The 27,448-nt window shown below is 42.0% G+C and overlaps 2 protein-coding genes across 3 annotated transcripts in view; both read right to left on the reverse strand.

The window, feature by feature from the left end:
* Positions 1–360, reverse strand: part of TBCE (tubulin folding cofactor E) — a 31,162-nt gene extending 30,802 nt beyond the window's left edge. For both annotated transcript variants that reach the window (XM_059830913.1, XM_059830905.1), the window contains exon 1: positions 323–360. The gene's annotated coding sequence lies outside the window, so the exon portion shown is untranslated. The remainder of the gene's footprint in view (positions 1–322) is intronic.
* Positions 361–7,762: 7,402 nt separating this feature from the next.
* Positions 7,763–26,883, reverse strand: GGPS1 (geranylgeranyl diphosphate synthase 1). Its single transcript, XM_059834390.1, has 4 exons — positions 26,862–26,883; positions 22,091–22,183; positions 12,836–12,906; positions 7,763–9,011 (listed from the first exon to the last, which is right to left on the reverse strand). The coding sequence occupies exons 2-4, from the start codon at positions 22,155–22,157 to the stop codon at positions 8,250–8,252; spliced, it is 900 nt and encodes a 299-aa protein (XP_059690373.1). The 5' UTR covers positions 22,158–22,183; positions 26,862–26,883; the 3' UTR covers positions 7,763–8,249.
* Positions 26,884–27,448: the final 565 nt, after the last annotated feature.

Below are 27,448 nucleotides of genomic sequence, written 5' to 3' on the forward strand. Positions count from 1 at the left end.
GCAAACGGCCGCAGCGAGAGCATCGCCGCAGGAGATCAGAGCGGGCGGGCGGGCCCGCCCCCCTGCCCCGCCACAGAGCGGGGCACCGCCGTCACGGCACAGCCAGCGAGAGGCCAGGCAGCCGCCCCCCACGCCCGCCCCGCGAGAGACCGTTACTGCGCAAGGCTCGGACGGGCAGCGCGGCAGGTACAGCCGTTAAAGTAATCCACCACCTCTTGGCCGGGGGCGAAGCAGCCGCAGGCGAAGGGCAGCTAACGCACCGGGCGCAAGGAGCAGCCCCGGGCCGGGCCCACACGCCGCCTCGCCCTCTTCGCACCCGCACCTAGGGACAAACCGCCGACACCAACGGCACTAGGGACAGGCGGACCCACCAGCTCCTCTTCCGTCCTGCGCGGACTGACAGCTGTCACCCCGCCCCGTCCGGCCTATCAGCGCGCTCCCATTGGTCCCAAGGCCCCAGTGCCGCCCTAGCCTGGCCGCTATTGGCCTGGCCCCCTGTTCGACCCCGCTCAAGTCTTCGCCTTCACGCGCAATCGACATGGGCCGTCGCCGCCGTAGGGCTTTCTGGGTAATGCAGTTCGCCGAGGCGGGCAGGCCGCGCGGACTTGCCGCCCGTGGACTACACCTCCCAATGTGCCGTGGGGCGAGAAGAGGGCGCTCTGACTGGGCGAGCAGGGCCTGAGGCGCGGCGCCCAGCCCCAAGGCCGCCCGGGGCGGGGCTGGGAGGAGAGGCTGCGCCGTGCGAGCTCGCCCCCCGGGGCGGGAGGGCCGTCCCGGCCGCTACCGGCCGCCGCCCGGCGCTCAGGGATTTCGCCTTCCCAGTGCGGAGCACCGGCGTCGGGCGCTGGCAGGGCCCCGTGCGCAGGCGTTGGGGCGGGGGCCCTCGGCCCGCCTGGGAGCAGCCACAGGTTTGCGGTGGGCTTGTAAGGAGTCAGGGACGCTCCCCCAGGAAACTGCTGCCGCGTTAACGTTTTAAAGCAGGGTGTGGTAGACAAGGCATGTGCGACTCTCAGTCTGACATCGAGCAAGTTGTAACTGATTCCGCACGTGGCTGATGAGTGATTAAAGCAATGGATTGGGCATCGAGCAGCACGGGTTCACAGGACCTGCTCTTGTCAGGCTACGCTGCCTGGGCCTCTGGGATCAAAGCACCAGTTTGTTCAATTCAGCTAACATCAGCGAACTCTGACTTGCTTAGCACGTTCAGAATCAAGGAAGATGCATTCTTCTGCCTAAACGCAAGTTGTGCATTGAATAAAGGCAGTAAGGCCACATTTAGAGGCTGGGGCGTGCTCCTCCAAGGCAGCAACTGACGAGAACATGGGTGTCTCTGTGAGCGGCAGGGAGTTCCCCTGGTGCAGCATCTGGCCAGGGGAACGAGTATGGTGCTTGGTTTTACATAAGCATACATACAGAACAGAGAGGCTGTATTACCTCAGTATTTGGCAGTGCTACATTTGTTGCTGCATTTATTTCAACATCCACTACTTGAGAAAAATACTAATTAACTGGAAAAGGATGCAGAGAAGAGCCATAACAATTAGAGAACACAGCTTATCAAAAAAGAATCGAGGTGTCCAGTGTGGGTGGGTTAACAACAAAAAAATAAAGACTTAACTGTGTTCTTTAAGAAGCAATTGCTGGGGAACAGAAATTTAATAAGAGCTCTTCAGTTTCATAGAGACAGGTATAGCTTTCACACAGTTCTGTGGTTATAAAATCGAAGTATGCTAGTTGACATTTTCCACATTTGTCAATCTCTGATGTGCTCCATATTTCAAACTCTCATTACAACTTAATTCAAACACTTATCATTCAAATTTTGGGACCACAAAGACTGAAACAAGCAGGACAGTAAGTAACAAAGAAGCTATTTCGGCGCTGTGCCTCTGCTTCTATTACATTAAATAATTCTGTACATTCTTTTGGCCGGCAGCATATCAGTACTCTTTGCTCTGATGCTGTGATATTGATTACAGACATCAAGTACAGGTATTCAGTAACAGTAGTGTATTCCAGTCAAAGAAATACGGGTAATACATAAATTCTTTGGCACACTGTTGGCTTGCATCTTCAAGCAACAGGCTTTGAGGGTGCGCTTTACTGTCTGGCATAAAGCAGCTGCTCCCCAAAGAGACATTCCAGTGAAGATGTCTGTGCCTTTACATCAGAGTCTTCCCTTTGCCAAAGGCAACGTGTTTTCTTAGGCCAACTACTGTCTTTAGAAAAAAAGAGGTACCCTAGTCCTCCTTCCACATCTTTGGTGGTGTTGCTGTCTCTTCTGAGTTCCTGAGCCTGTTCATCTCCCGCAGAGGGCACCCTTCGAACGATCTATTCCGGTTTTGAAGGATGCTGAAGCTACATAGATAGTGGTACAAGTATGACAGCAGCAGTAGCAAGGGCAGTAAGCCCTCTTGCTCTCCTTTTCTGACTCATTCACTGTTCCCACGTACAAACCTGAGAGCACACTCCACTTTGTTTGACTGCATGTCAGGAAAGGCATTGAAAATAAGAAAATAACTTTTCACTATCTTTCTGACTGCAGCAGCATGCATGATAGATAATTCAGCCCTTCTCCAAAGCTACATGCATGTTGTTGAATTTAGGTATTTAGTATTTCTAAAATGATAATGAGAACAGCAGGACTTGCTGTTTATTCTATTTCTTTGCATTTCTCGTTTCTTCTGGTTTAGCACTGTAATCAACAAATAGCTATAGTTCATCCAACGTACTCGACAAGAAACAAGACAGTCCCAATGCCAATAAAACAATTAGGCCAATTTAACATTTTCACTTTGTTACTAAAATTGCAAACTCTGCATTTTATAAGTACCTAAGTGAAAAAGGATTTAACTTCAGAATTTATTGAACATTCATTTCAGTCAATGCAAGAGATTAGGTTTATAGCACAGTTTTTACATTTCTGGGAATAGCAATGACAGTTTCTCTGGATGGTTTTTACTTTGACCTGTACACCCCATCCCACCCCAAAAAGAAGAGAGCATAAGTAGCAATAGGTTCTTCAGTTAAAGCCACAGAAAAACTGTAGGAGTTAGTTCTGTGTTTCATGTATTAACTCTGCAGTTATCTGAAATTCTATTTTTAAAGAACTTTGTATTTCTTCCTTGCAAACACTTCTATTTTTTTTTCTCCTTTTAATTTGTTCACATGGCCTTGGTGTCAGACTGATTTTTAATAACTTAAGTTGGTGAAAAGTTGTTATGCCTCCCTCAGCTAAGAAGTTCACTGCAGAATAACATATACTAGATTACAGCAAGAGAACAGGCCAGTTTTTATATGTATTTCAAAACAGCATAACCAAAAATGTATGTGTTTACCATTTTTCTTTTACAAACTTCAACAATTACTTTACTGAGTGATTAAGTAACTTATACCATATGCTCCAGAAATAACAACTGAAACATTACGAAGAGAGTGAAAATAATCTACTGTGATCAAGGAAAGATGCAACTGCTTACTGACAGCATATAATTCACATACCGACAAAGTAGAGAGTATTTTCATGGATTGTTTCGGAGTTCAAAAGCAGAAAATTATCTATGATTTCCCTTCACAGAGTTAGTCTTCCACACAAATTCATGTCAGGTTTTGCAGTGCTCTCCCTGGAAGCATCACGTTACGCCTTCCTGGGATATCTCCAACAGCTGACGACGCTGTAGTAAACCAAGATGCTAAGTAAATGCCTTTCAATGAGTTAAGAACGAACTTATTTTTTCCATAGGGCACATGTGAGGAACACTATCAGGACTCATGTGGTTTAACCTGCACCTTTACTATAAATTGTGCAGATAATATGCTTGAATGAAAATGAATTACTGAATCATGGATTACTCCTAGCCACACCTCACAAAGGTGCCTCCTAAAGTAATTAAAAAAAGCTGCAGAAAAGGTGAACACTGGTGTTCAGCTATGATGAAAGTTATTCAGGAAGGATGTTAATGTGAGGCAACAATCAAGTCAAGTAGGCACATAGCAGATTATGTTTCCCTGGCTTCAAGAACAGAAAAAGTGTTAAAGAAAAATACAGTAATGAAACAATGTACTCTGTTTTATCTGTATCTTTAATCAAAACCTTAAGATGATATATGCACATTATATAAATAACTATCAGAATAAATAATTTTTAGCTTTATCATCTCTCACATTCTATTTGAAAAGCAAGAAGGGAAGCTCAGGGAAACTAACCACACTCTTTAGCCTTTCCTAACAGAGTGAAGGACATGCTGTAAAATGAGGTGAAATTACATGAGGCAGCCTCGGGAGCCTGAAATGGGTTTTCTTATTATCTCAAATCCTTTCCCTGGCTCTGCTCTTGCCTCTGTCCACCTGCCAGCTTTGACATTCATCAGGCTCTGAGTGGGATAACTCATTAACCCCAACAAAAATTAACTCCTGTCCCCGAGGGCTAATGAGTTAAGTTGTTTCACAGAGAGGCCCAACAAGCATTACCATCAAAGCAAAATAGGTGTTGAAAGCAAATGGGTAGCAGAGGGAAAGGAGCTCAAGCTACATGGGACAAAAATAACTTATGGCAATATAAAAATGTTACAGGCTTTAGCTTCTTTGAAAAAAGTTTCTGGCATTTCAAGATTGCAGAAAATCTTGGATTACTTTTGTGAAGGCATATGATGAGCCAAGATTTAATGTTTCAAAAGCAGACCCAGACTATTTTGTCCAGGATCAAAACCAAGTTTGATGGTATTGTGTGTGCTGTGGTATTAGTAGCAGAATAGAAATATAGCTGAGAAAAGAAAAGAATTACAATGAAAGTACTGAGCAAATAATACAAAGAACATAGTAAATATCAAACCTGAAACAAAATGGTAAGATTAAGACAGAACAAAAGACGAGCAATAGACACTTATATAGCTCTTGCACATGAATAAAAGCCTGGCCCAATTCAGTGCTGAAGATATATAAAACTGGTTTGAACTAATGTAAGAAGGTGAAAAAATACACAAATTCCCTGGTTTTATACCATGTTAGCATTTTAACAATAACTGGGAAAGAAGCCATTAATACAGGAAGTTTCCATAGCACATGGAGGCATTTAGATACTTCATAATTAGCAAAATCAACCATGAAGTTGAAGGCATAAATAAGTATCAACAGCTACTTTCCCACTGCCATGAACATTTTTTAGGCTGTTTGTATCAACAACTGGCCAATACACACAAAGTTGCACTTAGTGGGTACCTGAACAGTCTGAGCTCAAAGGGAGAGGGGGGAAGACAAGCTATCTACTCAGGAAGGTCCTGGAACGATGCAATTTTCACTATAATTGACAGGGATAACATCAGCCTTTGAAGAAGCAGAGGCAGATATCCCATCCAATGGCTGGCCACTCAAAGACAGGTGACAGCATTCATTTACATCCAAGCAAGCACACAATCAGAAAACAGACTGAAGTAGGGGGAAATGCTGAAGACTGACAAGTATTTGCATTTCCCTTTATATGCACTGCAAGAACTAAACCCCCAAGAAATGCACTGGTAACCTGATCAAAGTAGAACTTGTTGACATTGAAACCAGCATCCCCTTTATTTCTCCATGGGCATTTCCACTTGCAACTCAGACTTCCATTCCACAGCAATGCATCTCTTGTGAAGATCAGGAAAAACCCCTACTCCTTGTGTTGCATCATCACTGCTGACACTTAATACTTAAAGATGCTCTACCTGCTTAACAGATGAAGGGGAAGGATCCCAGCCTCTTCCAACTCCTGAAAACATCAAGAAAAACTCTCATAGACCTCAGTTCATCATAACTAAAGTGAAGAGCAACAATATTCTGCTTCTGGGCCTTTTAAGATATACCTTCAGGGTATGCTTTGAATACTGGTATCAAAAAACCTTGAAGGCAGAAGAGTAATACAGAACTGTATGGTTTCTTGTTGGTCCAGCTTGCTTTTCCCAGTATACTTTTCCCTTCTTACCATTTGTGGTTTAAAGGGCCTGCAGCTGGAAAACTTCTAATGTACTTTCTCCTAAGTTAATGGAGACACATTCTAAAAGATTGGTATTAGAATAAATACTGCGGTGAGGTGCCAGAATGAACCAAAGTAGTGACAACATAGCAGAAGTCTCAGATGGTAGAGAAGTTTTATACAAAAATAAGAAAAGCTACCTCATTAGGGAAGTTTGATTACACAAAACTTTACATCCAGCAACTGAGCAGACATGAAATGGCACTAGGTGCACTTTGCATTGTGTATGTTAGTTACAATATCTTAACAGACACAAGGATGTATTTTACAGTAAGACTAGGAGATTCTCCTGACAATAGTTTTTCCAGTGCTCTCCCCCATTCAACATCAGCTGTAACAGTGCTTAGAAACTCCCAAGACATGGCACAAAAACATTGTACTTTGCTGCAGATAATATTTTCTCATAAGACATTAAAAAGTTACAGGCTTACTAGTAAGCACTGCAAGTTATAAAAAAGGAGTTACAATTCACTGCCATTAACATTAAAGAAAAGACACCTTTCACAAACTTTAAGCTATTCAGTCCTGGTGACCAGGTCCATTCAGTGAACAGACTATTATTCTGTGCCTAATCACAGAGCAGACAAAGATTTCTCCTCAGCCTGCAGATAAAAGGGATAGGCTATCATCCATAACTACGTAATGTCTGTCTGAAAGCAGTCATCCTGAATTTTTTCATGCTTGATCACTTCTGGAAGAATCTTAAGGCTGCCCAGGGAAGACATTACAGCAACCTTCTTCAGTTAGTTTTCTCAGTGGGTTGAGACCATGACTCTCCCTGCTTTCCAGGTACAGTAAATTAACACCTGTATAAAACTATCCTTCAGCTGTCAGACACCAAGTGCCTCTGGCCATTTCTTTTGAGAGTATGCTTGAGCTAACGCCACCACTGATAGCACCAGTACTACCTCTGATCCAAACCATTACCTCCCTGCACCAAAGCAAAGCTCTGTGGCTGTGAAAGCTAAAGGAACTGAACCTGATTAAAGCCAGCCCAGAAGAAACAAACATCTCCGCTTCCATTTTTTTCACCTATATTTATATATAGATGAGCAGAGGGTTTGTGTCACTTATCAGCCCTTCCCCCTCAATCTAGCTCTCAGTTCCAGTTCTATTTTGGTATGTCTGTGTATATAGTTTTAAAGCACTATTTAAGCAATTAACAAAACTGAAGTGGTATTACAGCTTGTAGAACAAGATGCTGTACTTTGTTTTAGCAAAAAATTACAGAACTTGTCTCTTTGGAGAGACCTATAACACGCCTCCAGATAGCAAATCAGAACAGTAATGCAGTATGAATTATAAATCAACTCCTGGAGAAGCCCCTCTCAATTATAAGCAGAGATTAGGACACAGTAATTGGTGCAGGTATCTAAAGTTACCTGGTGTGAATCCCATTCCATTTCTAATAGCAGTTTACTATGTTGCTATTTACAGTTACATGTATGAGCTCTAATGCATAGATTTAAGTCCCTGGCTACAAAATATGACAGTTTAAAAATCTAAAGCCAGGCAATCAAAATTACTCACTGCAGAGCTGGAATCAGCAGCAAATTCATGCTTTGCTGATGCAATGGATTTTTTTTCTCTAAGGTACTTAGAAATCTTTATAAAGCTACAATTTCAGACTAAACATAGTCTTATTTGCATATAAAATACTATCTTTCATAATTCACATTCCCCTGAAAATATCCCCAGAAGCTGGATAGGATATTCACTTTAGAACTTAGTAAGCTGATCCATCTGATCTTCACAAGTCTAACTTACAAATATCACACAATAGTTTTATGTGCATTGTGGCTGCAAGTATCTCCTTCTGTCATTTAACATTGTACATTTTGGTTTACTAGAGCATTGTTTGAAAGTGCACAACACACTCGGGTCAATCTGATTTAATTTAACACAGAATTTCAGCCAGAAGCCTACAGTAGCCTGCTTAAAGATATTAGGCCTGAAATAACACTGATGATTGTATAAACATGATCCCATGTAGATTCAAAACTTGTTTCAATTCTAGTACATCTGCTTTAACAAAGCCATCTGTAAGCAGTTACAGCTAAGACTGTAGAGATAATAGGGTATATATTTCAATACGCAGTGACAAATTGTTTTTAACTGTAATTTCTGTAACATGGCTACAAGAGAAAGAGTTTTAAGCGAGACTGATTACCACATGTGTCAGATAGTCTGGTTATTCTCCCATTTTAAAAACAGTTTTAATCCACCCCGAAGAGTTAAATTTTTAATTTTCAGTTTCTTTGAACATTTTGCTCAGCTGTTCAACTAGTGCTACAAGCTCAGGGTTTCCCCCAAGTGATTCAATTTGTTTATAGGCTTCAGATTCAAGCTCTTTCAATGTATTCCGAGTGTACTCAAAGGAACCCACATTTTCAAGGTAATGTACACAGTATTTTTTTATATCTATGTTCTCTGTCCTTTGACGTAGAATGTTTTGCACCTGAGTACTTTCAGGTCTTGACCAAATTGCGTGAATGGTTGGGAATGAGAACTTGCCCTCAGTTAAGTCTTCACAAAAACTCTTGTTTTCACTATATTCTTTGGAGTGCAAGTTGGCATAGTCATCTCTTATTTGGAAGAAGAGGCCAAGTGTGTTAAGAAGTGGCTTTAAGTCTTTTTTATAATTTGAGAACAGCTGCATGAGGCCTACAGCTAATCCAAAGAGACCACCTGTCTTTTGCAGTACCATAGCTTTATATTCAGCTTCTGTAGGACAGGTGTAAGTATCCCTCCAGTAAATATCCAAGCCTTGACCTTTATGGAGTTCCAGAAGTTGACGGGTAAACACTTTAACAGCATCTGGATGATCAAGGGTTAAAACCTTCTCTAAGCCAAGGAAATACACATAATTAGCACAGTTGATTACAGATGGAATTCCATAGATACTGTGTGCCACTGGAAAGCCCCGTCGTAGCTTTGAGTTATCTTCAATATCATCCACAAGTAGGCTTGCATTGTGCAACATCTCTGTCACTTCAATGATAACCTATTACAAGAAGAGAAAATTATTGTCTCCCACTGTAATTTAACCCCCAGTTTTGCAAGACCTTATTTTAAATGGATAAGGTTTTAAAGAATGATATTCTCTATCACTGAGGTTCCCTTTAGACCACTTGCTTTTACTGTTAATACAGCTTTATGATTCTCTTCATCAGCCAGTTTGCCGTAAGTCCTGGGTCATGTGGTCTGTCTTTTGTGTCATGTTTTCAGATTCAAAGTGAACTTACTCCCTGAAATGTTTCCACTTGCATGCTCCTCTTCGCTGTTGCTACAGCTCTAAAATATGCTATTGTCTAGGAGTCATGCAGTAACTGTTATTAGAAACATGAATAGAGGAAAAGAAAAGCAACACAATGTTGTGACAAGTTTAAATTCACTAACCTGAGATCTCCCAAAGTCACTTCTTGAGAGTGTCAGGTAACATCCATTTGTCTTCTAAACCTTGTTTTGGTAAGTGGAGAGAGCTCATCTTTCTTTTCCCACACTTTGTGTAGCTATCTTCAGTACTAAGCTCTTAAAGGACAGACTATTCTCTCTGAAACACCATTTGGAAAATTCTTGGCAGAAAGGCAACAGCTACGACTTCTTTTGGGAAGCTTCCTACACACTTACTACTTGTTACTAGGTAGACCAATATTGTACACCACCTGAGGCACACAATAAACTGTTCGAGCTTGTAGCTGACTACATTTGACTAAAAGTGAACCTTAGCAATTCCAAGCAGGACAATTCAACAAGAAATGAAGAGTTTTAACACTATAAACTGTTTTTATTGCACTGCTGCTATGCAAGGAACAGGTATATTCAGCACCTGCTTAAATGGAAATAAATTTAAGCATGTAAAACTGCATACTGTATAAACTCACTGAAAACACATCTGATTAAGATGAAATTGTAAAGCTAATGAACCAATTACACTTGCTAGCTACAAACATTGCACTCAGTCAACATTCATCAAGACAACTGCTTCTAAAAAAACACTAAGGCCACCACTGAATAGTGGTAAGTACCTAGTATGGTCCTATTTGGTGGGTGCTGTAGAAAAAAGTAAGAGGGACTTCACTGCAAGCATTTTCTTGAGCAGCAAGTCACCTAGTGTTCAGTGACCACTGTCCCAAAGATTAAAAGCCAAAACCCAGCAATCTAATTGTTTGTCCAAGATATGACTGCAAGAACAACCTACTTAAGAAGCACTAATGACTCATCTACCAGTTAGAAGTGAGCCTTACTTTGACCTGTAAAGATATGTTGTTGCCCATTGACTTCAAATCAGAGGATAGAGTACTTAGGTATGCAAAGCTGCTTTCAGTATTTGCCTGAATGTTCTTTTAGTCCATTGTATCATTCTCAGTACTATCAGGAAGTTCCCCTGTATTCTGTGAATTCCTTGGATAAGCCTATTCTAGCATTTTTCTTGCTAACCTATTTCATATCACTGTCAAGTTTCATGAGCTTTTGCAGCTTCTAGACATTTAAGGTTTAATTGAAACAGTGCTTCATGACTCTCTATTGCAATTAAAGTTATCTTGTGAACTTAAGAGTGTCAAAAATGCTTCAGAGTTGAAAGTAAGGAGCGAAAAAGTTCAGACAGCAGAAAAGGCTTATTTTAGAAGACATCAGGAAGTAGCCTAAGGAAATGAAGAGACTGCTCTTCATAATGAAAGCTGAAGAACCAGTACAGAGTGTTATGCTTTCTTACAACCTAAGCCTATCTAATCAGTGGCTGCTGCACTATCACTCCAACACACAGATTTCTACCTCCTTACCTGCAATAGCTTTAAACTTTTCTTGGCCCTGTACTAGGCTATTTCGGTGCCTTCTAAGAAGAAAGTTCATCTGACAAACCCAGTGTCCTCTAATTCAACAAGCTGAAGTGTCTCAGTGCAGCATCAGATGAGTGCTAGAGATGCAGTAAGTGGGGAAAAAATGAGACCACTTGGCTGGGGAAAATAGTGAAATGGCGGCAGCCAATAATAAAATCAACTACCAAGGAACAGTATCCTTAACTGTATTCATCTAAATAAACTACATGAAGACAAATCATCTAAGGTAAGAAGTGTCCTATAAGGAGTGCCAGAATTCAGATTTTTAATAAAAGAAATACAAATAGCTGGAAAGGAATTAGGCTGCTAGACAACTGGGACATCTTAAGAAGATTGAGAGACATCAAAAAGATGACCAGAAGTGGTCCTGCAGACTTCAACAACTTTAAGTTATTAAAATTAGTACAAGTATGCACAAAAGCAGTAATAATTGTGGCAGGATGCAGATTAAAAGATAACAGGGTCTTGTTTTTGTCCTCAAATGACCTGAAGAATAAAAATATTAAAGTTCCATCACAACCAACTTAGGTGGTAAAGGAAACATTAAAGCAAAAGTTTTCTTCATAAAAGATAACCAGAACAAGTGGTCTAAATTTTCAATAAGTTACATGACTATCAGTTTAAAAGTGACAGGTAGACTTGCACACAGAGACACTGCAGCTTTAGTTTGCTATAGTACATGAGAAGATGCACCTGTACTGTCACAGGTGCTCAGCAAAAGGGCAAGAGGCAACAGTCAGACTGCAGCATAAGAAATCCCAATTGGACAGAATGGAAGAGTTTGTTATCACAGAAGGGGTTCAGCACAGGAAGCCAGGCGCAGAGAGGCTGCAGAATCTACATCCTCAGATTTTCAAAACTCAGCAAGGCCCCCAGAAGCCTAAAGTAGCTACAGAGCAAGCCCTGCTTAATCTAGGAAGTCCTAGATAGCTTCCAGAGGCTTCTTCCAGTTTGAATTCTGATCTACGGTATTAGACTAAGCCCATGCATACAATACAAAGGTTACTACATAAAACATTTTATTTGGATATGTAGCTGAGCACAAAGGGTAAGAAGAGTCTAGCTGGAAGCCAGAATAAATCTGGCTAAAAAGTTAAATAGACAGGTTGGAAAACAGAAGAGTTACCAGATGACGAATACAGCCTGTTCCTTCATTGTTTAAATCACTGACACCATTTTGCTACTTGAGGACTATGAAGTGTCACTCTTAAGCCACCCTACAGAGGACTCCTTCACAAACTCTAAAGGTACTTCTGCCTACAATTAATGAAATTAACTAGGGACCAGCTGGGTAAGAGTCAAAAAACATAATTGGTTATTTTAATTCCTTAGATTCCCTTGGATACAGACTTTTTTGCACCCTTGATGTGCAGTCTGGCAAAACTGTAGTCTAACCAAGAGGATAATTTTTCATTTGACAAGCCACAGTGTTTAGATACACAGCCATATATCTTGCACAGATTTGTCCAACAGAAAAGCAGAAGGAAAGGATTCCTAGTCTAATGCCTCTCATTAGGGAGTAAGGACTGTAGGCTGTATGATAAGACAACCACAGTTTTAGGTCCAGAACAAGGGGTTGTTTATAAAGTTGACTTAACTGCTGTCTTTGATATTCTTGCATCAAAATCATAAGATTTTACTTTCAACCACTATATTTGTGTAGTTTGCAAGGTAACTGTCTAGCTTTTTTCATTTGTAATTGAAACATAACACAGTTATTAACACTGAGTTAAGTGGGTAACAATGGTAGCTACTTATCTACAACTTAAAAGGTTGAGCACACTTGGAAAGTTATGGAAGTAATTTCTTTAGTGTTATATCACAGTCAAAGCTTTGCACTGAAGCTGTTTTCCTGAAAGTTTACTCCAATATATTCACAAACTAGTGCATTTACAATTTCTTATCATTTATGCTATGTAAGAGAATCATCTGTTATCAGTAGTCTTGGAAGAAAGGTAACAGCCCTTTAAAAATAATTAGCCAGTACCTGTATTTTATCTTCTGGAACATTCAGCCAGTGATTAAAGGCCTGTGACAGTTTGGTTCTCACTTGCTTACCTACAATGAAAATATTATAGGCATTTATAAAAAATATATCACATTAAGTTCATTATTAGAGACAACAGTTTGTCTTAACAACTATAGCTGATTTGAGACCAGTAAGCTGATCAGTGTGATGACTTGAAAGCAGAAAATATATCATAGTAAGTGTGCAGCTTGTTTCCTCATTGTATAAACATCACAATTATCAGCAACTTCAGTTTTAAACATTTCACAGTAATGTGTAAAGCACATATTCACAGATTACTGTATTTAGTTTTGGCAGTTTAATTAGTAAGTGATCCTGAGTATGTTGGTAACCTGTAGAGATCAGCTTATGACTTCTGAAAGTAAGGCCTAGTTTGCTGGGCATGTTGATTTTGCATATGTAACAGATTAAGAAGTTTCAATTATGATTCATTATTAGTTGAAGATATGGATATTTGTCGAATATCTATTTCTCTCCATTTTTAGGTCTTTCTCCTGTAGTACTCTTCACTTGCTACTGATAATTTGTAAAACAGGGAAGTGACATTTGACATACTTAACTGAATAACTCTAAACAAAAATCTCAACAGAATAGAGCTTTCCAAGAATTCAGACATTTATCTTATACCCGAGAAGTTTACCTACGAATAATAGGATTTGTTATGTTTTGGCTAAATCTAGTTTGGTGGAGCCAAGCAGTTGCCCTGTTTCATAGGAATGAAAGACAAGATCAAAAGTCCAAGTTTAGTGTTAAAATAAGCATTACTATTCAACCTAGATACATTTCACATGACAGTTAATTTTAATAGAAGTTAACCTATGTGCCTACAAATTATTGATGCCAGCTTTCTTTATAAATTGCTAGGAGTCATGTACAAGTATTTTTTCAATGTCTACTAATGATCAATATGAAATAAAGTCACCACCTACCCACACTGAGACAATGCTGCTCTGAACTTTGAAGCTCAGCTATGTATAAGATCTTCAAATAACTGCAAGACAGGTTTAGACAAACAGCTCTGCATATATAGCTCACATCAACAAGGCCTTTGGAAAAAGTTTTAAATAAACTTCAAAGCAGTGCAACCAAGACAGTGGGTTCCATATTATTGGTCTCAAGATCTACTAACAATGATTCTGCAATATTAGTCCTCATGTTCATGATGCCACCTTGCCCACAGCACTGAAGAAATTTCAACATTTGAATCTCCCCCTAAGGCTTCTCCATTACTGTGTGACCATCACATACAGAACAGAATAATAAAAATGGGTAGATTTACTTGCAGTGATATACCCTGGAGAAACTGGACTGAGGATTTTTCCCTTTGTAGTTAAGTCACCACCAGGTAAGCAATAGCTTTGTGGTTTGGGCTCCATAGCAAGGGTGATAATCTTCCTCCCTGGCTCAAAGGGCTTCAATTTTTGTCTCAGTTCTCAAAGATTTCCACTGCTTTCCATCACCACCATCTTTCAGTTTGCATTAGAAGAGACTAATGAGGTGCTTCTTTTTCTGCCCCCCCAACAGCTTTGTCTTCTGGCTCTGTCCTGTGTCAAAGGGCACTCTTACCTGGACATACACTATCATTGGCTTGTGTTCTCCATTTTTGTTTTCTGTGCTCAGTTTTAAACACTAATAGCTTTCTGCAGGAGGGAGGGATTGTTTTGTTTCTCAAATAGCGGAACAGATATTTTAAGCTCCCCATGTCAGGCTTGCTTTCTACCAGGAAAGTACGTATCTGGCTCTAAATTTTTTTTTTATAATATCTGTTTAAGTCAATAATTGGCAGACTTAGAAGTTCACTGTTTTAACACAGGTAACCAGAGCTCAAATTTAAATACAAAATTAAGAGTAGTGCCCAAGAGTTTAAAAACCTCTTATATTAACTAAGCACCACCACTAATTCAAGTTAGATCTGCTTCTGACAATATCTCCTGCAGATACTAAGGATTTGAAACACTTCAGACACTCAGACCTCCCTCCTTTTCCCCATGTGGTTAGATCAGATTTTGGCCAGATTGGTTCCTTGACCTGACTCACTATACACTTGTGATCACCAGTACTGCACACGGGAGGGTCAAAATGCCCTGCATCTGAGGTTCAATATTTTATTTTAAAATAATTGCATGAGTTAACTGAGGAGAAAAGATTGCTCAAAAATAAAGAATAACTGTTACAAACATCTGCCAAACTGTATGGCTTGCCATTTAAGTATTAACAAATATTTCAGTACATCCATAAAGAAAACTATTCAGAGATAATATCACACTAAAGAAGTGTACCTTATCTACAACTGTTTATTCATTTCTAAGTTACACTGATACAGACAACACCTACTTTTTTTACATTAGGCAGCTAATGGTTTTTCTGAATGTGTTTCCTAGAAAATATGCTTATGGAATGCTGGATGTTCAGCAACAAGTGTTACTTCATTGTGAGGAACATAACATGCACAGCGTATTTAGCCACTTCAGTTCCTTAGAACAGACAGCATTTGAATTGTTAGACTTGTCTACCTTGACTAGCAAGGCTGTCTAGACACTGACTATTCAAGGAAAAACCACCATCTGTAGAGTGAAACATTCAACTTTTCTTTAATAGGTGCAGATCTGCTTGTGTGAGCCCCTTTAAAGGAACATTATTGCTACATAAATGCTATTTTATCTGTTTCTGAAGTCAGTTCTACCTGGTCTATGTGATATCACAGCAATTTTCTGTATGCATGTTTTAAGCCTACAGCCATGCTATGATGGCAAAAGACCAAACCCCTCTAATACTGGTCTCAGAAGCCTAGATGCAGAAGCCTCCACTCCTTGCCACACCTCTCCTCTCCCCAAATTAGACAACAATCCAGGGACACTAGGACAAAACTAAAAGGAATAAAACTTAACACTGGCAGAACTACCCAGTTTCTTCACTGTCACATGTCACTGCTCTGTTAATTATTCTAAGCAGGCTATTGTAAAACTGAAGAATATAGATGTCTAACTTCCAAAATTAGAAGCTCTACCTACTGTATAAAGCTAAAACAGACATTACTGCACCAAGCTTTTATCAAAGCTATGCTAAATGCATTTGGTTTAATTTGCTTAAGATCCCAGTATTACCCAAATCAAACAGCAACTATGGAAAGCTTTTCTCCTTAGTAATGCTTGGTGGAAGAAGCAAGAAACAATATTCAGAACATAACAGATTCACTCTGATGAAATTCCTTCTACAGATAAGAATGTAAAATCCTTATCCTTGAAACAAAGATTGAGTTGGATTAAAGATGTTATACTGAGGACAATCCCTCCCACCCCTGTAGACAGATGAGATGCTTCTCAAAAAAAAATCAGCCTGACTCACTCTATATACACAATTGTTCTTGTGACAAGGTACAGACCCAAAACCCACAGACCTCCAGCTCTGGACAGGCTCCTGATTAGTATTTCTTCACTCCTGCTGCATTAAAGTGACCACAAACTATGCCCCTAGGGCAGCACCCCACTTACCGTGACAGTACATAAAAGGGCTAGAACAGCATGGGAGAGAGCAGAGGGACTATTAACCTAGCCCTCATTAGAGCCTCACTAAGCTAATTCAACTCATTACCCCAGCAGAAAACTGTCTTTTTGCTAGGTTAGCTTTCTGCCAGCTTTATGTACTGAGTCAGCTTATGAAGTGGGTCTGCCAGAGTTAGTACAGGGTAAGCAGCAACACAGAGCCAAAGGAAGGGGGCATTGCCCTTCTGGAGGAAGCAAGCTACTACATCACCTCAGCTATATTGTACACTTACAGATTTGTCCTCTGATGGATTAGGGCTAAATGGATAAACTCCCCAAGCAGACCTCCCCGCACAGCTACAAGAACACTACAGCCAGCATGAGTGAACTGCAGGGAGACAAGCAAAGAGAGCAGGCCCATACACTTTTAAACCTGGACAGTCACTTGTAATTGATTAAGGTCACTGTAGAATTCTCTAGTTTAACTCCCCTGTTCAGAATAGGGTTAACTAGGCCAGGGTTGTGGTCCTGATTTTTGCCTTGTTCCCTTCTCTGAGGATCCTGAATGCCACCATCCCGTGGTTGCTGCAGCCAAGGTTGCCCCCAGTCTTCACATCCTAACCAATTCTTACTTGTTTCTAAGTGTGAGGTCCAGCATAATGCCTTCCTTTATCAGCTTCTTCATCACCTGTTTTAGCAAGTGGTCATCAATGCATTCCAGAAACCTCCTGGATTGCCTGTGCCCTGCTGTGTTGCTGCTTCTACCAGGTACTGAGGTAGCTGAAGTCTCTTATGAAGACCAGGACATGTAAATGAGAGACATCTTCCAGCTGACCGAAGGCCTTATCTACTTCTTCCTGCTCAGGTGGTCTGTAGCAAAGACCCACTATAGTGTCAACCCTATTGATAAGCTCTCAACAGGCTTATCTGCCTGAAGGCACAGCTCCATGCAGTTCAGCTGCTCTTCCACATAAAAGGCAACTCCCACTCCTTGCTATCCCAGACTTCCTAGGCAGTCCACATCCACCCAATGCAGCACTCCAGCTTTGCTAGCTATCACACATCAGATACCACAATAAAACTGCAGCCCTGCAACTGCATGCAGACCTCTAACTCCTCTTGTTTGCTCCCCATGCTGTATGCATTTGTGTAAGGCACTTCAGAGAGGCAGCCAGTCCTGCAGATTAGCCAGAAAATGCATGAGAGCTTCCCCCATCATGCTGTCCTGTTCATACTTCCTTGGTTGAGTGCATACACCTGGGATGGGCTGCCTTCAGGTCTGCTCTGTTGATTACAAGGTGTCTCTTGTCCACATCAGCCTCCACCCTTTATCTGCAAGTTCACCATTTCCTTACTTGATTGTGGGTAGTCATTCCCCTCTATAGTAATTTCTAGTTTAAGCCCCTTCTCACCAGGTTGCTCAGCCTGTTGGCAGAGACACTTATGCCCTGACTTGGATAGGTGGATGCTATCTCCTCCTGGTAGTCCTTGATCTACAAAGGGAGTCCCACAGTCATAAAACCCACATCTCTGCTATCAGTATCAGCCATGCAACTAACTAGTTGTTGACAGGACAGGACCTGTCTGTTCCTCTTGATGGTGAGGGGAAGCAGTTTGAGGATCATAGAGAAAAGTCACCTGGCTTCCTATGCCCTTGGCCCTCATTCCAAAAGCCACATAGTCATGCTTAATAAGCTCCAGGCACCCCCTTGCTATATCCAGTGGAAGAGCTGCAGGGTTAAGTAGTCTGAAGGTGAAACACATCTTGGCAGTCCCTCCATAACATCCCTCATCAGAGCTACCCAGAAACAGCAAACCTCTGTAAGGCAGGAGTTCAGATGGAGGCCTCTGGCCCTCACAGGAGGCAGTTTCTCCACTACTATCACTTGCTGCTGCCACCAGATGCTGGTCTGATGCTTTGTTGTATAGAGAGCTTCCAGCCACATGTCTTCTTCCAGTGCGCTGAACTTATTTGGCAATTGCACATCTGCTCAAGGAAGAGAAATCTTTCTCCTGGTGCCAGAAGACATCAGCTCCCAGCCTTCACCATTGTGGGAGTATCCATTTCCCAACCTGATATGCACAGACTGTTTCTGCCCCTCCTTCAGTATACCTAGAGGTTTCAGACTCTTGAACCTGCAGGGTCTTGCTCTTTTTGTTATTTATGATGCTGTGCAGCCTGCTGATCCCCTTCCACTGCTCCTTTGCTTGGCGAGACACATTTTCCACCACTACACACCTTTTAGGGGCAGGGACATCGCTTTCTTCTGGCCCAGTGGGTGCCCCCAGACATCCCTGCAGCTTAGAACCTGGAAAGCTGCAGCCTCTCTCAGGGATTTGTTCCAAGTTGAGGCCTCTGATGTGTAGTTGTGCCAGCGGTAGAGATCATGCCCTGTGATACTTAACTCCCTCACCAAGCGGGTCAAGCTCAACAACCCAGCAGAAAAAGCTGACAAACAAAAGCCAGTCTTGATTGTTTAGCTTGCTAAACAAGCCCAGGAAAGACTGCAGCCAAGACCAGAGCAATGCACATGAAAGGGAAGATGCACAGTCATGAACGGGATCAGAATCTACCCGTTCAATAGCAAGCTGCTGACCATATCAGTTTTACTGCAACTGAAGCTCCATATACTCCTCAGTGCTGCAAAAACAGCTACTGCTGTTAACTCAGCCACTTGGAGATAAAAGATTCATCATCTGTGTGAATCAGGCCATTTTTGAGACAAACCACATTGGCATTTGTGAAAGTTAAGCCTGTTTATTGCACTTTGTTTATGAGACTAAAAGACAGAATACTAGATTAAGCAGAACACTGCTATAAACTAGTATGCAATGTTCTACTACAATGAGATTTTACAAGAGAAGTTACTGTTTCAGAATGTATGTTCTCCCAAGCACTAAATTTTGCTAGTGAAGTAATAAACATTAATTACCATACTAGCAGTTAAAATAGCAACATAGTAAAAAACCTTAAGCCTATAGTTTCTCTATCCTAGTGCCTTGAAGTCAAAGAAATAGACAAGCTTGGTTTAAGTATCAACCCCAAACGGTTACCATTAGAAGTCTTGTTTCATTAATGGGAAGCAAAGTAGTCAACTTCCTCTTGTACCGAGGGATTAATACTTAACAGTTATAAAAAAAAAATCTGTGTTCTTACACTACAGACAACATTAGCAGGCACCTATTTTTTCCAAACAACCGTAATACTATTACACAATCCCTTTTTATATAAACAAAGTTTGATATGTATTTAACTTCACCCAAGTTCTTATGTTACTAAACTATTTGGAGAGGGTTTTTTTTAACTAGTCTTAAAAATAAGCAACTGGACTATTGTAGGGCCATAAATGTACATATTTGATACTCAGCCAAGCTTTCTGCAGAAGCCCCTCAGAGCTCAAGCTGATCCAACACAGAAACAGCTTCTTGTCCCCACCCTTGTGCCAGCTCACTAACAAGACAAGAGAAGATCAACCAGGCGAGTTTTTAACAGGTTAGGTGATTTGATACTACCTAATCATTTGGTTAGCAAGCTTAGAACTGGCACAAGTTAAGAAGCAGGAGAATACTGCCAGAAGCATAAAGAGGATGGAATGAAACTGCTTCTTTCAGCAAGAGCCTGTTAGATGAGATCAGGCATCTCATTTGGGCTCCACCCTAATTATGAACAGCTAGCATATGCCCAATTTTTCTCCCTCACCAAGCATTGGTGCTCATACCAATTCCAAGGTTCACACAAGTAACTGGCTCCTGCTGATCTGCACTTGGCATAGCTGACTTTGGGCAAAGCCACAGCATTTCAGAAACAGTAAACATCCAGCTATATGATTGTGAACCCCTACCCTAACTTGTACTGTTACTCAATACAAGCTTTCCACAGGTGCACCACTTTTACCTGCCTAGTTTAAGAGAAGTCTACCCTTTTAAATCATGCCACCATTTCTGCATAGAGAGAAGCGTTTCTTGTCTCCCACCTTCTCCAAAACGTGAACTAAATTAACAAGAGATCAACATGTTAAAGTGGACAATTGGATTTATGATACTTTAGCAGGATAGGATATGAAATGCTTGCACTGTCAGTAAGTATAACATTATATAAACCATCAGTATAGAGTGACCAGGGTTGAACTCACAACAAAGTGTAAGAATTTAGCCACAGGAGTCAAGGTGGGAAGGTTAAGTGTATATCCTAGACGCATCATTTAAAATGAAAGCTAATTGAAGAGCTACTAGTCAACCACTTTTGCTTATGGAAGCTTTTTTTTGGCACTTCTTGTCTGTTGTATATTTCTTCCTAGGAAGCTGAGCTTTTTTGCTGGTACCTACAATACCTTAAATAATTAGCAGCTAAAGATGCAGAGGTGTTACAATATACCTTGGTTATATGAGATTATCTAACCAAACAAAAAGCACACTTAAAGATGGTATTGGAGGAAAGTAAACTTCTTCAGGACCAGCTTTTAGAAAGCTCTCTGGGATATCATAGACCAATTCTCAAGGTAGTTCTCTAGCAAAACCACCACCCAGTTCAACATACCCAAATGGAATATACTGTGAGGAAATGGGAAATGAACTTTCTGGCATTAAAAAGGCATGTTACTGCCAAATTCTTCCCTTTTCTTGTTTTTCAACTCAAGTAGTGCTAACTGCCAAGTCAAATGAAATCACTAACATAGATCAGACAACCCTAGATATTTGTAGAGATGAATAATTAAATTCATTATACACAGGTATAATGAATTAGGACCCAGAGGACCTACCCTGCTGATATACAGGTCTTGTTGCAGATGCGAAAAAGCCACTTTGTATTGTGCCTGTGATTCATTATGCTACTTGTCTAAACAGAAGGTCTTCTATCCCAGTCCGATATAATTTTGGTCAGAATTATTTTCCTTAATATTTACCATATTTTTGTATCTTCCTTAACTCCACCAGCATGCAACATAAGCTGGACAGAAGGCAATCATGCAATAGTTCTAATGACAACACAGTTCTGCCACTATTTTTACAAAGTTAGTCACTTTGATAGCTTGTATGGTCTTCCTTATACTTTAGGTGTACAAGTAAAAGTCAAGCAAACAATCTGTTTAGTCACCAAAGAGGCTTCCGAGAGGCATATCCATACAGTAGTTCTCTATCAAACTGCCTTCTGAATTCTGCTAAAATAGCTACTGTTCAAGACTGAAAACTTCATTTGAATGTGTTGCTAGTGACCTGATACCACACAAGGACTGGCTGATCCCCTGGCAAGTGAAGCAACCGAAGGACAGCCAAAACTTGCCGTAAGAACATCTGCGTCTACACATACCAGGGAGAAGAAATTACACAAAAGAAACAGGCTATTAAAAAAAGCCCACAACCCATTGAATCCAGTACAGCAAGCAGATAAAGAACAAAACTTCATCAGCCCTGAGTTTAAGTATGGGATCAAGTCTTCAGTACTTGCCCTTACCAGTTTTAAAAACTAGCAAGTTATCTACTCTGAATGGAGAGCAAAGTAACTAAATGCTACTTACACTGCAACAGACAGTCTCAAGAGCTGTTGTACTAATCTCACCAAAAAGGGTGGTTATACAAAAGGAAGGAAAAAATACTGAAAAGTGTTACTTTTAATTACTCTTAAATCCACAAATCAAGAATGGATAAACTTCTTGGCTTATACTTCCCAAGACAAAAGTTGCAATAAGAACAAATTTGATGTTTAAAAACAACACAGTACAGAGAAACTTGCCTGGTAGTTGAAGTAAATACTGGTATGGCTCTAGGATTCTTTTAGATGTTTCATCCATCCCATCCATTTCTTTATTTCATAAGAGGTAGTTAACTGTTAAAGAAAGTGTTATTGACACTATTTAGATTAAAAGTTATGGAAGTAAAAAATAGAGGCATACAATTAATAAAAAGTCAGCCGACTTCAAGGTTAGGTGCAAATACTCCGATTTTGAACATGACATGTTCAGTTAATACTACCTCCACTACACAAGAAAGTTCTCGATGTCATTTAGAAAAGAAACAAGGATATGTATTAAATAGTTTTCTTTAATTATTCATGAATAGTTTAAAACAACTCCTAGACTTTGTTTGCTCTGACTTTTATATGTATTAGAGGGCTTAGATGATAAAGAAGTACTTAAAACATTAGCACAACAATGAAGCTCCACAGTAAGTCTTTAGAGAAGACACTCAGCACATGCAAAACCTCATATGACTAATCTCATTAGACCTCCCTAAACACTTTCCCCATACAAAAGCAGAGATGCCCAAGAGCAGAAAATATACCTTACACCAAGGCAACCTAAACAAGTTCAACACTAGCTTCAGTCTTCTGATAAAATTCTTCAGTCCTGTTTTAGAAGGCAAAACAGGAATATACATTTTCTTACCTCTGTTAAGGCATACAGATATCTTTACACACTTTCCCATATACTAGATACTTCATAGACTTATGAGAAATCTTTTAGGATCCATTCCCTACATAGCTCAACAATTTCCTATTTATTATGTTTCAGTTCACATACCTTTGGCCATCGATATCTGTGGTTTTTTCCAGACTGTTTTGTATAACAGATTTTTCCATCCTTTCATCTCTAGCCTTCCTTGCTGCACTGCAGATGCAGCAGCTCAAAACAATTCTTCTAATGTAATTTTAAGACAGGAACTGCAGCAGTAGCATAAGACTTTATGCTACTTCAGCATCATTTCTCAGCTACTTAGCTAGCATCCTGGAAAGGATGCCCCTGGAGCAACTGAATAGTTATATAAATTATCTATAAAAAGAACTATTTTAAAGTGATATTTCTAAGTATGGACTGATGCATTTTTAATGTAAGTACATTAAGGGGAGTGGTTAACATGAGTGGAATAAACTATGTTCCACACTTGCTCAAAATAATTCAGCAATACTTTCCCATCAAAAACTCAAAAGATCAGCATTAAGATCACTGCTTCCTCTTAAGCTACCTGGACAAACTGGTATTCCTCAACATTCATGACCTTTCCCTTTCAGTACAGCTCAATCAGTTCCTGTCTACTCCCATGCCCACCCTCCACACCCATAAGTATTTGTAGCACTCCAGACTTAGGAGCTGATCTGCATTAGTAACTATTTTCCAAGCTTAGGTTTGGATCAATTCCTTTATTTGCTTCACTGCATGTGTTAATCAAACGTATCAGCACTTCAGGGGCAAGAAAGGGTATTTAAGCAAACACAGTTGCCAACAAAATGCTCATAAAACTCACCTTTTGGGAAAATTTTGCCTAGTTTCTTAGCAGTACAGCCTTTCCCTCCTACCCCATGGTGTGCCAGCACAACTGCCAGGCCACACAGTAATCTAAATCAGAGTTGACACTCTCAACTCCCCATTTTGTTTTCAGCTTGTTGATGTAACTGAAGGGATAGGAACTGCTTTTAAGACAGCACTGCCACTAAGAGTCAGCTGTCAAATGGAACCCTTACACATCAAGGATAAGTCTCAGAGGACTTCAGTGAGGAAGTGAAATCAAAACGATTATCACAGTCCACCTCCAGATGTTTTAAGCAGAAAGAAGCTGGTAGAGATGGATACAAGGAGACACTATCAACTATCACTCCTGTGACTATTATTTGTCAAAAAGTCACATGGATGGTTTAAAATTAAAAGTGCCTAGCTATCCAACAGAGCTGGGAAGATATGTTAGGGTTGTAATTGCTTCTCTAAAAGTTTCTGCTTAAAAGTAAATCTTGAAGTTCTTCCTCTCCCCTCAGGGAATTAGGAGGTTTATTGCCTGTAGGACACACAGACAATATCCAGAATCCCCAGCTAACTTGAAATTTATTAGTATTACACAGCACCAAACCAAATCTTTACATCTTTTGGCACAAAACTAACAGGACTCCACCTGAAATGCTGCTTATCAGCAGAAAATTAATCAAGCACTTCTCCCACAAGCACCAAGATATATTTTTATTTTTTTAAATAAAACAGAGGCAGAAAAGCTCTAACAGGCAAAGAGTGGATGCTAACTTAGCTTAAATCACTATAGTTCAACTTTTCTAGACTGCTGTGCTACCTTTAAATGAAGTGATAGGTAACCTCTGCTAAGGAAAAAAGAAACAGTCTGATTATTCGTCAGACAGCTACATATCTAATACACCCACCAAAACAAGAACAGCAAGCAGAAGCTCCCCCAAACTTATACAAAGAAAGGGACACTTGATAAAGAAATATGTAAATTAAATTGCTTATAAAGGCCTGTAAGCAAGAATACCGTGATACGAGACTTGTAATTTTATTGCTCTTTGCACAAAGTTATCACATTTGACACACTTGGGAAAAGCTTGATATTAAGGGTTTCCTGCCTAGGTGACTGACCAGTTTTACTACAGACGTTACACTGTTGCAGAAAGTCTTCTCAATAAAGACACTTAGAGACAAGATCTCAGTCAGCACCTCCTAATAAAAAGTAAAATTGCCAGGAGTTAAACAATAAATGAAAGGTAATGCAAAGCCTTTTTGTTAGTGAAGGTGCAAAAATTGATTACATGTATGCTTATTCAAAACATTAAAGCGGTTAAGGCCATTTTGTCTTTTAAACCAGTTTCCTTTTAAACCAGTACACAGACTTGCCTGCATTTCAATTCATGCATGACTTATTTTTCCAGTTATTTCTCAGTATCCCTACATAAGCATACAGAACAGGTGTTATGGGCACAGGCCATGCAATCACAGAGGGCCTACAGAGCTGTCTTTTCGACTGCAACAAACCTTACCTCTAACGATCTCTCTGAAAACACACAAGACACTAGAATAAGATGGTGACATGGGCTTACATTACTCTAAAACTATACTCGAAGCTGTGATGTGTGTCTAGGAGCTTTCTAGAGAGAATGCAAGTAATATTAATTCTAGGTAAGATGTCAAGAAAAGTCTTCACTTTGGAACTTCGCATAACAGCTTCTCGCCCCATTCTACAGAATATTCTCCTCCTCCCCCAAATTAGGGGAATATGATCACTGAAGTAATCCAGGTTAAATATACAGACGGTATTTTAAAAAGCATCATCAGCTCAGCGACTCCAATCACAGTACAGTTACACAGAAAACAAGAGAACCACCGAAGGAGCAGAGAGCTGTAGGGCAAAAGAACCATCCAGAAAGTTCTTAAATCGGCTCCATCACGGAACTTAGTGCACCGAGACACTGGTTTCATTGTAAACAGTGGAAAAAAAAAACCAAAAAAGCCCCACATAGCGGGATGTAGGAGTGATAAGGTCTGTTTCAGAACGAATACACAGAAACTGTTGTGAATGTGTATTGTTTCAAAGAGACTATCAAGGCTCTTGATTCAAATGCAGTTTGGACAGGATACTTGTCACCCTAGTCCACATTCTCATTCTAATTAGCAGAGTCCTCTTTACAACCCCTCCTAGGCTAATACCGAACAAAACCTTGTATTCAACTCAAGGGCGAGCAAGTTCTCACAGGTGGAAGGATAATCACGCACTTTCCCCGAAGAGGCAGCTAAGTAAACAAGCAGCTTTCCACAGCTGCAGTTTCAAAACTAAAACCGGAACAGCAAGAACACACTGCTGCTGGAATTATGCTTCCATTTTAATAATAGGCTTTCCAGATATAGTTGAGCATGAACGCTACAGAAGCCAGACAACAATGCCCGGGCTGTCAAAGTCCCCGCACCATGCAGACGGACAGGAAGGGTTTTTAAGCTGCAGGCTGACCCGAGGACAGAAAACGAGTCGGCAGAAACCGTGACTACTTCTGAATCGCTTCTCAGACTAAAATTCACATTTCACAAAGAACCTGAAGTTGTTAGCCTGCCTGTAGATGCCTAATCCCCGCCCAAAACATCACAGTCAAACCAAAGGAAACAGGGCTCATTTTTCGGAGCTCAAGGTAAGAGATGTAAACGCGACGGAGGCGGCAGAGCCTCTCCAGCTGCTTCCACAACTCGAAGGCAAGCAGCCCAGCCTCGCCAGCGCCATTTTAGATAGAGCGAGACCGAGAGCCGAGGGCTCCTCGCTCCCCCTACCCGCCGTCCACCCCCATTTTCTGATCTGCGCTGTCGGCAGCCGCGCTCAGCCGCCGGGGAGGGGAGCGCCGCCCGCCGCGGCGCCGCCAGCCCGGCGCAGCCCCGGCCCCCGAGCGCTCACTCAGCCCGCCGCGGCGACAGCGCCGCTGCCCGCCGGCGCCGCCCAGCACTAACGGCGGCCGCCGGCTCCGGCCCCCCTTCCCCTCAGCCCCTCGCCGGCCCCCTTCCGGGCAGCCCGCCAGCCCCTCCTGGGCGGAGCGGCCGCGGGACCCGCTCCCCTCGCAGCCGGGCTCGCCCTCGCCGCCCGACCCCGCGCACAGGGGAAGGACCGGCTCCTCTAAGAAGCGCGCCCCCCTCCCCCGCCCGGACCCCGCGCCGGGCGGCGACAGCGCCTCCCACCAGCAACGGCTGGCTAACGGGCAGGCGGCGCGGGACAGCCCCGCGCGCCCGACCTCAGCCCGGGCAGCCGCCGCTCACCTCGCCGCCAGCCGGAGCCGCGCCCCGCTCCCCCGAGCAGCCTCCGCTCCAGGAGTGGCAGCGGCAGCAGCGCTGGCGGCGACGGCGCTCGGCGGGAAGAGCGCCGCCCCCTTCCGCTCCGCCGGGCGCCACCTTCCCCTCTTGGGGGAAAATGCGCCACCAACGCCCCACCGCGCAGGCGCCAGCCTTGCCCCCTCGGCTCATTAGCATTCGGCGAGGGCCCCGGCCCCTCGCGGCGGCCGCGCGCGGTGCGCCCTGGGAGATGTAGTCCGCCCGCCGCTCTGAGCCGCTTCTCGAGCCGGGACGAGCGGCGAGCGAGAACAGCGTCGCCCATGAGCACCCTCGGCGCCGAGTCTCAGTTTCCATAGAAGTGGCGAAAAATGATGTCAGTATTTCCGATGTGGCGGCCAATGGGGCTGAGGGAAGGGCGGGCTCTGCAGGCCGGGGCCCAATGGAGGAGGCGGGGAGAGGGGCGTGCCCTGGTCGGTCCGTCAGTCAGTCAGTCAGTCAGTCGGTGTGGGAGGGGGAGGGGGACCGAGCGGCTCCGAGCCGAGCAGTCACCGCCGCCACCGCCGGGTCCGCGCAGG

This window comes from Gavia stellata, chromosome 2, assembly GCF_030936135.1.
Source record: "Gavia stellata isolate bGavSte3 chromosome 2, bGavSte3.hap2, whole genome shotgun sequence".
Taxonomy (NCBI): Eukaryota; Metazoa; Chordata; class Aves; order Gaviiformes; family Gaviidae; genus Gavia; species Gavia stellata.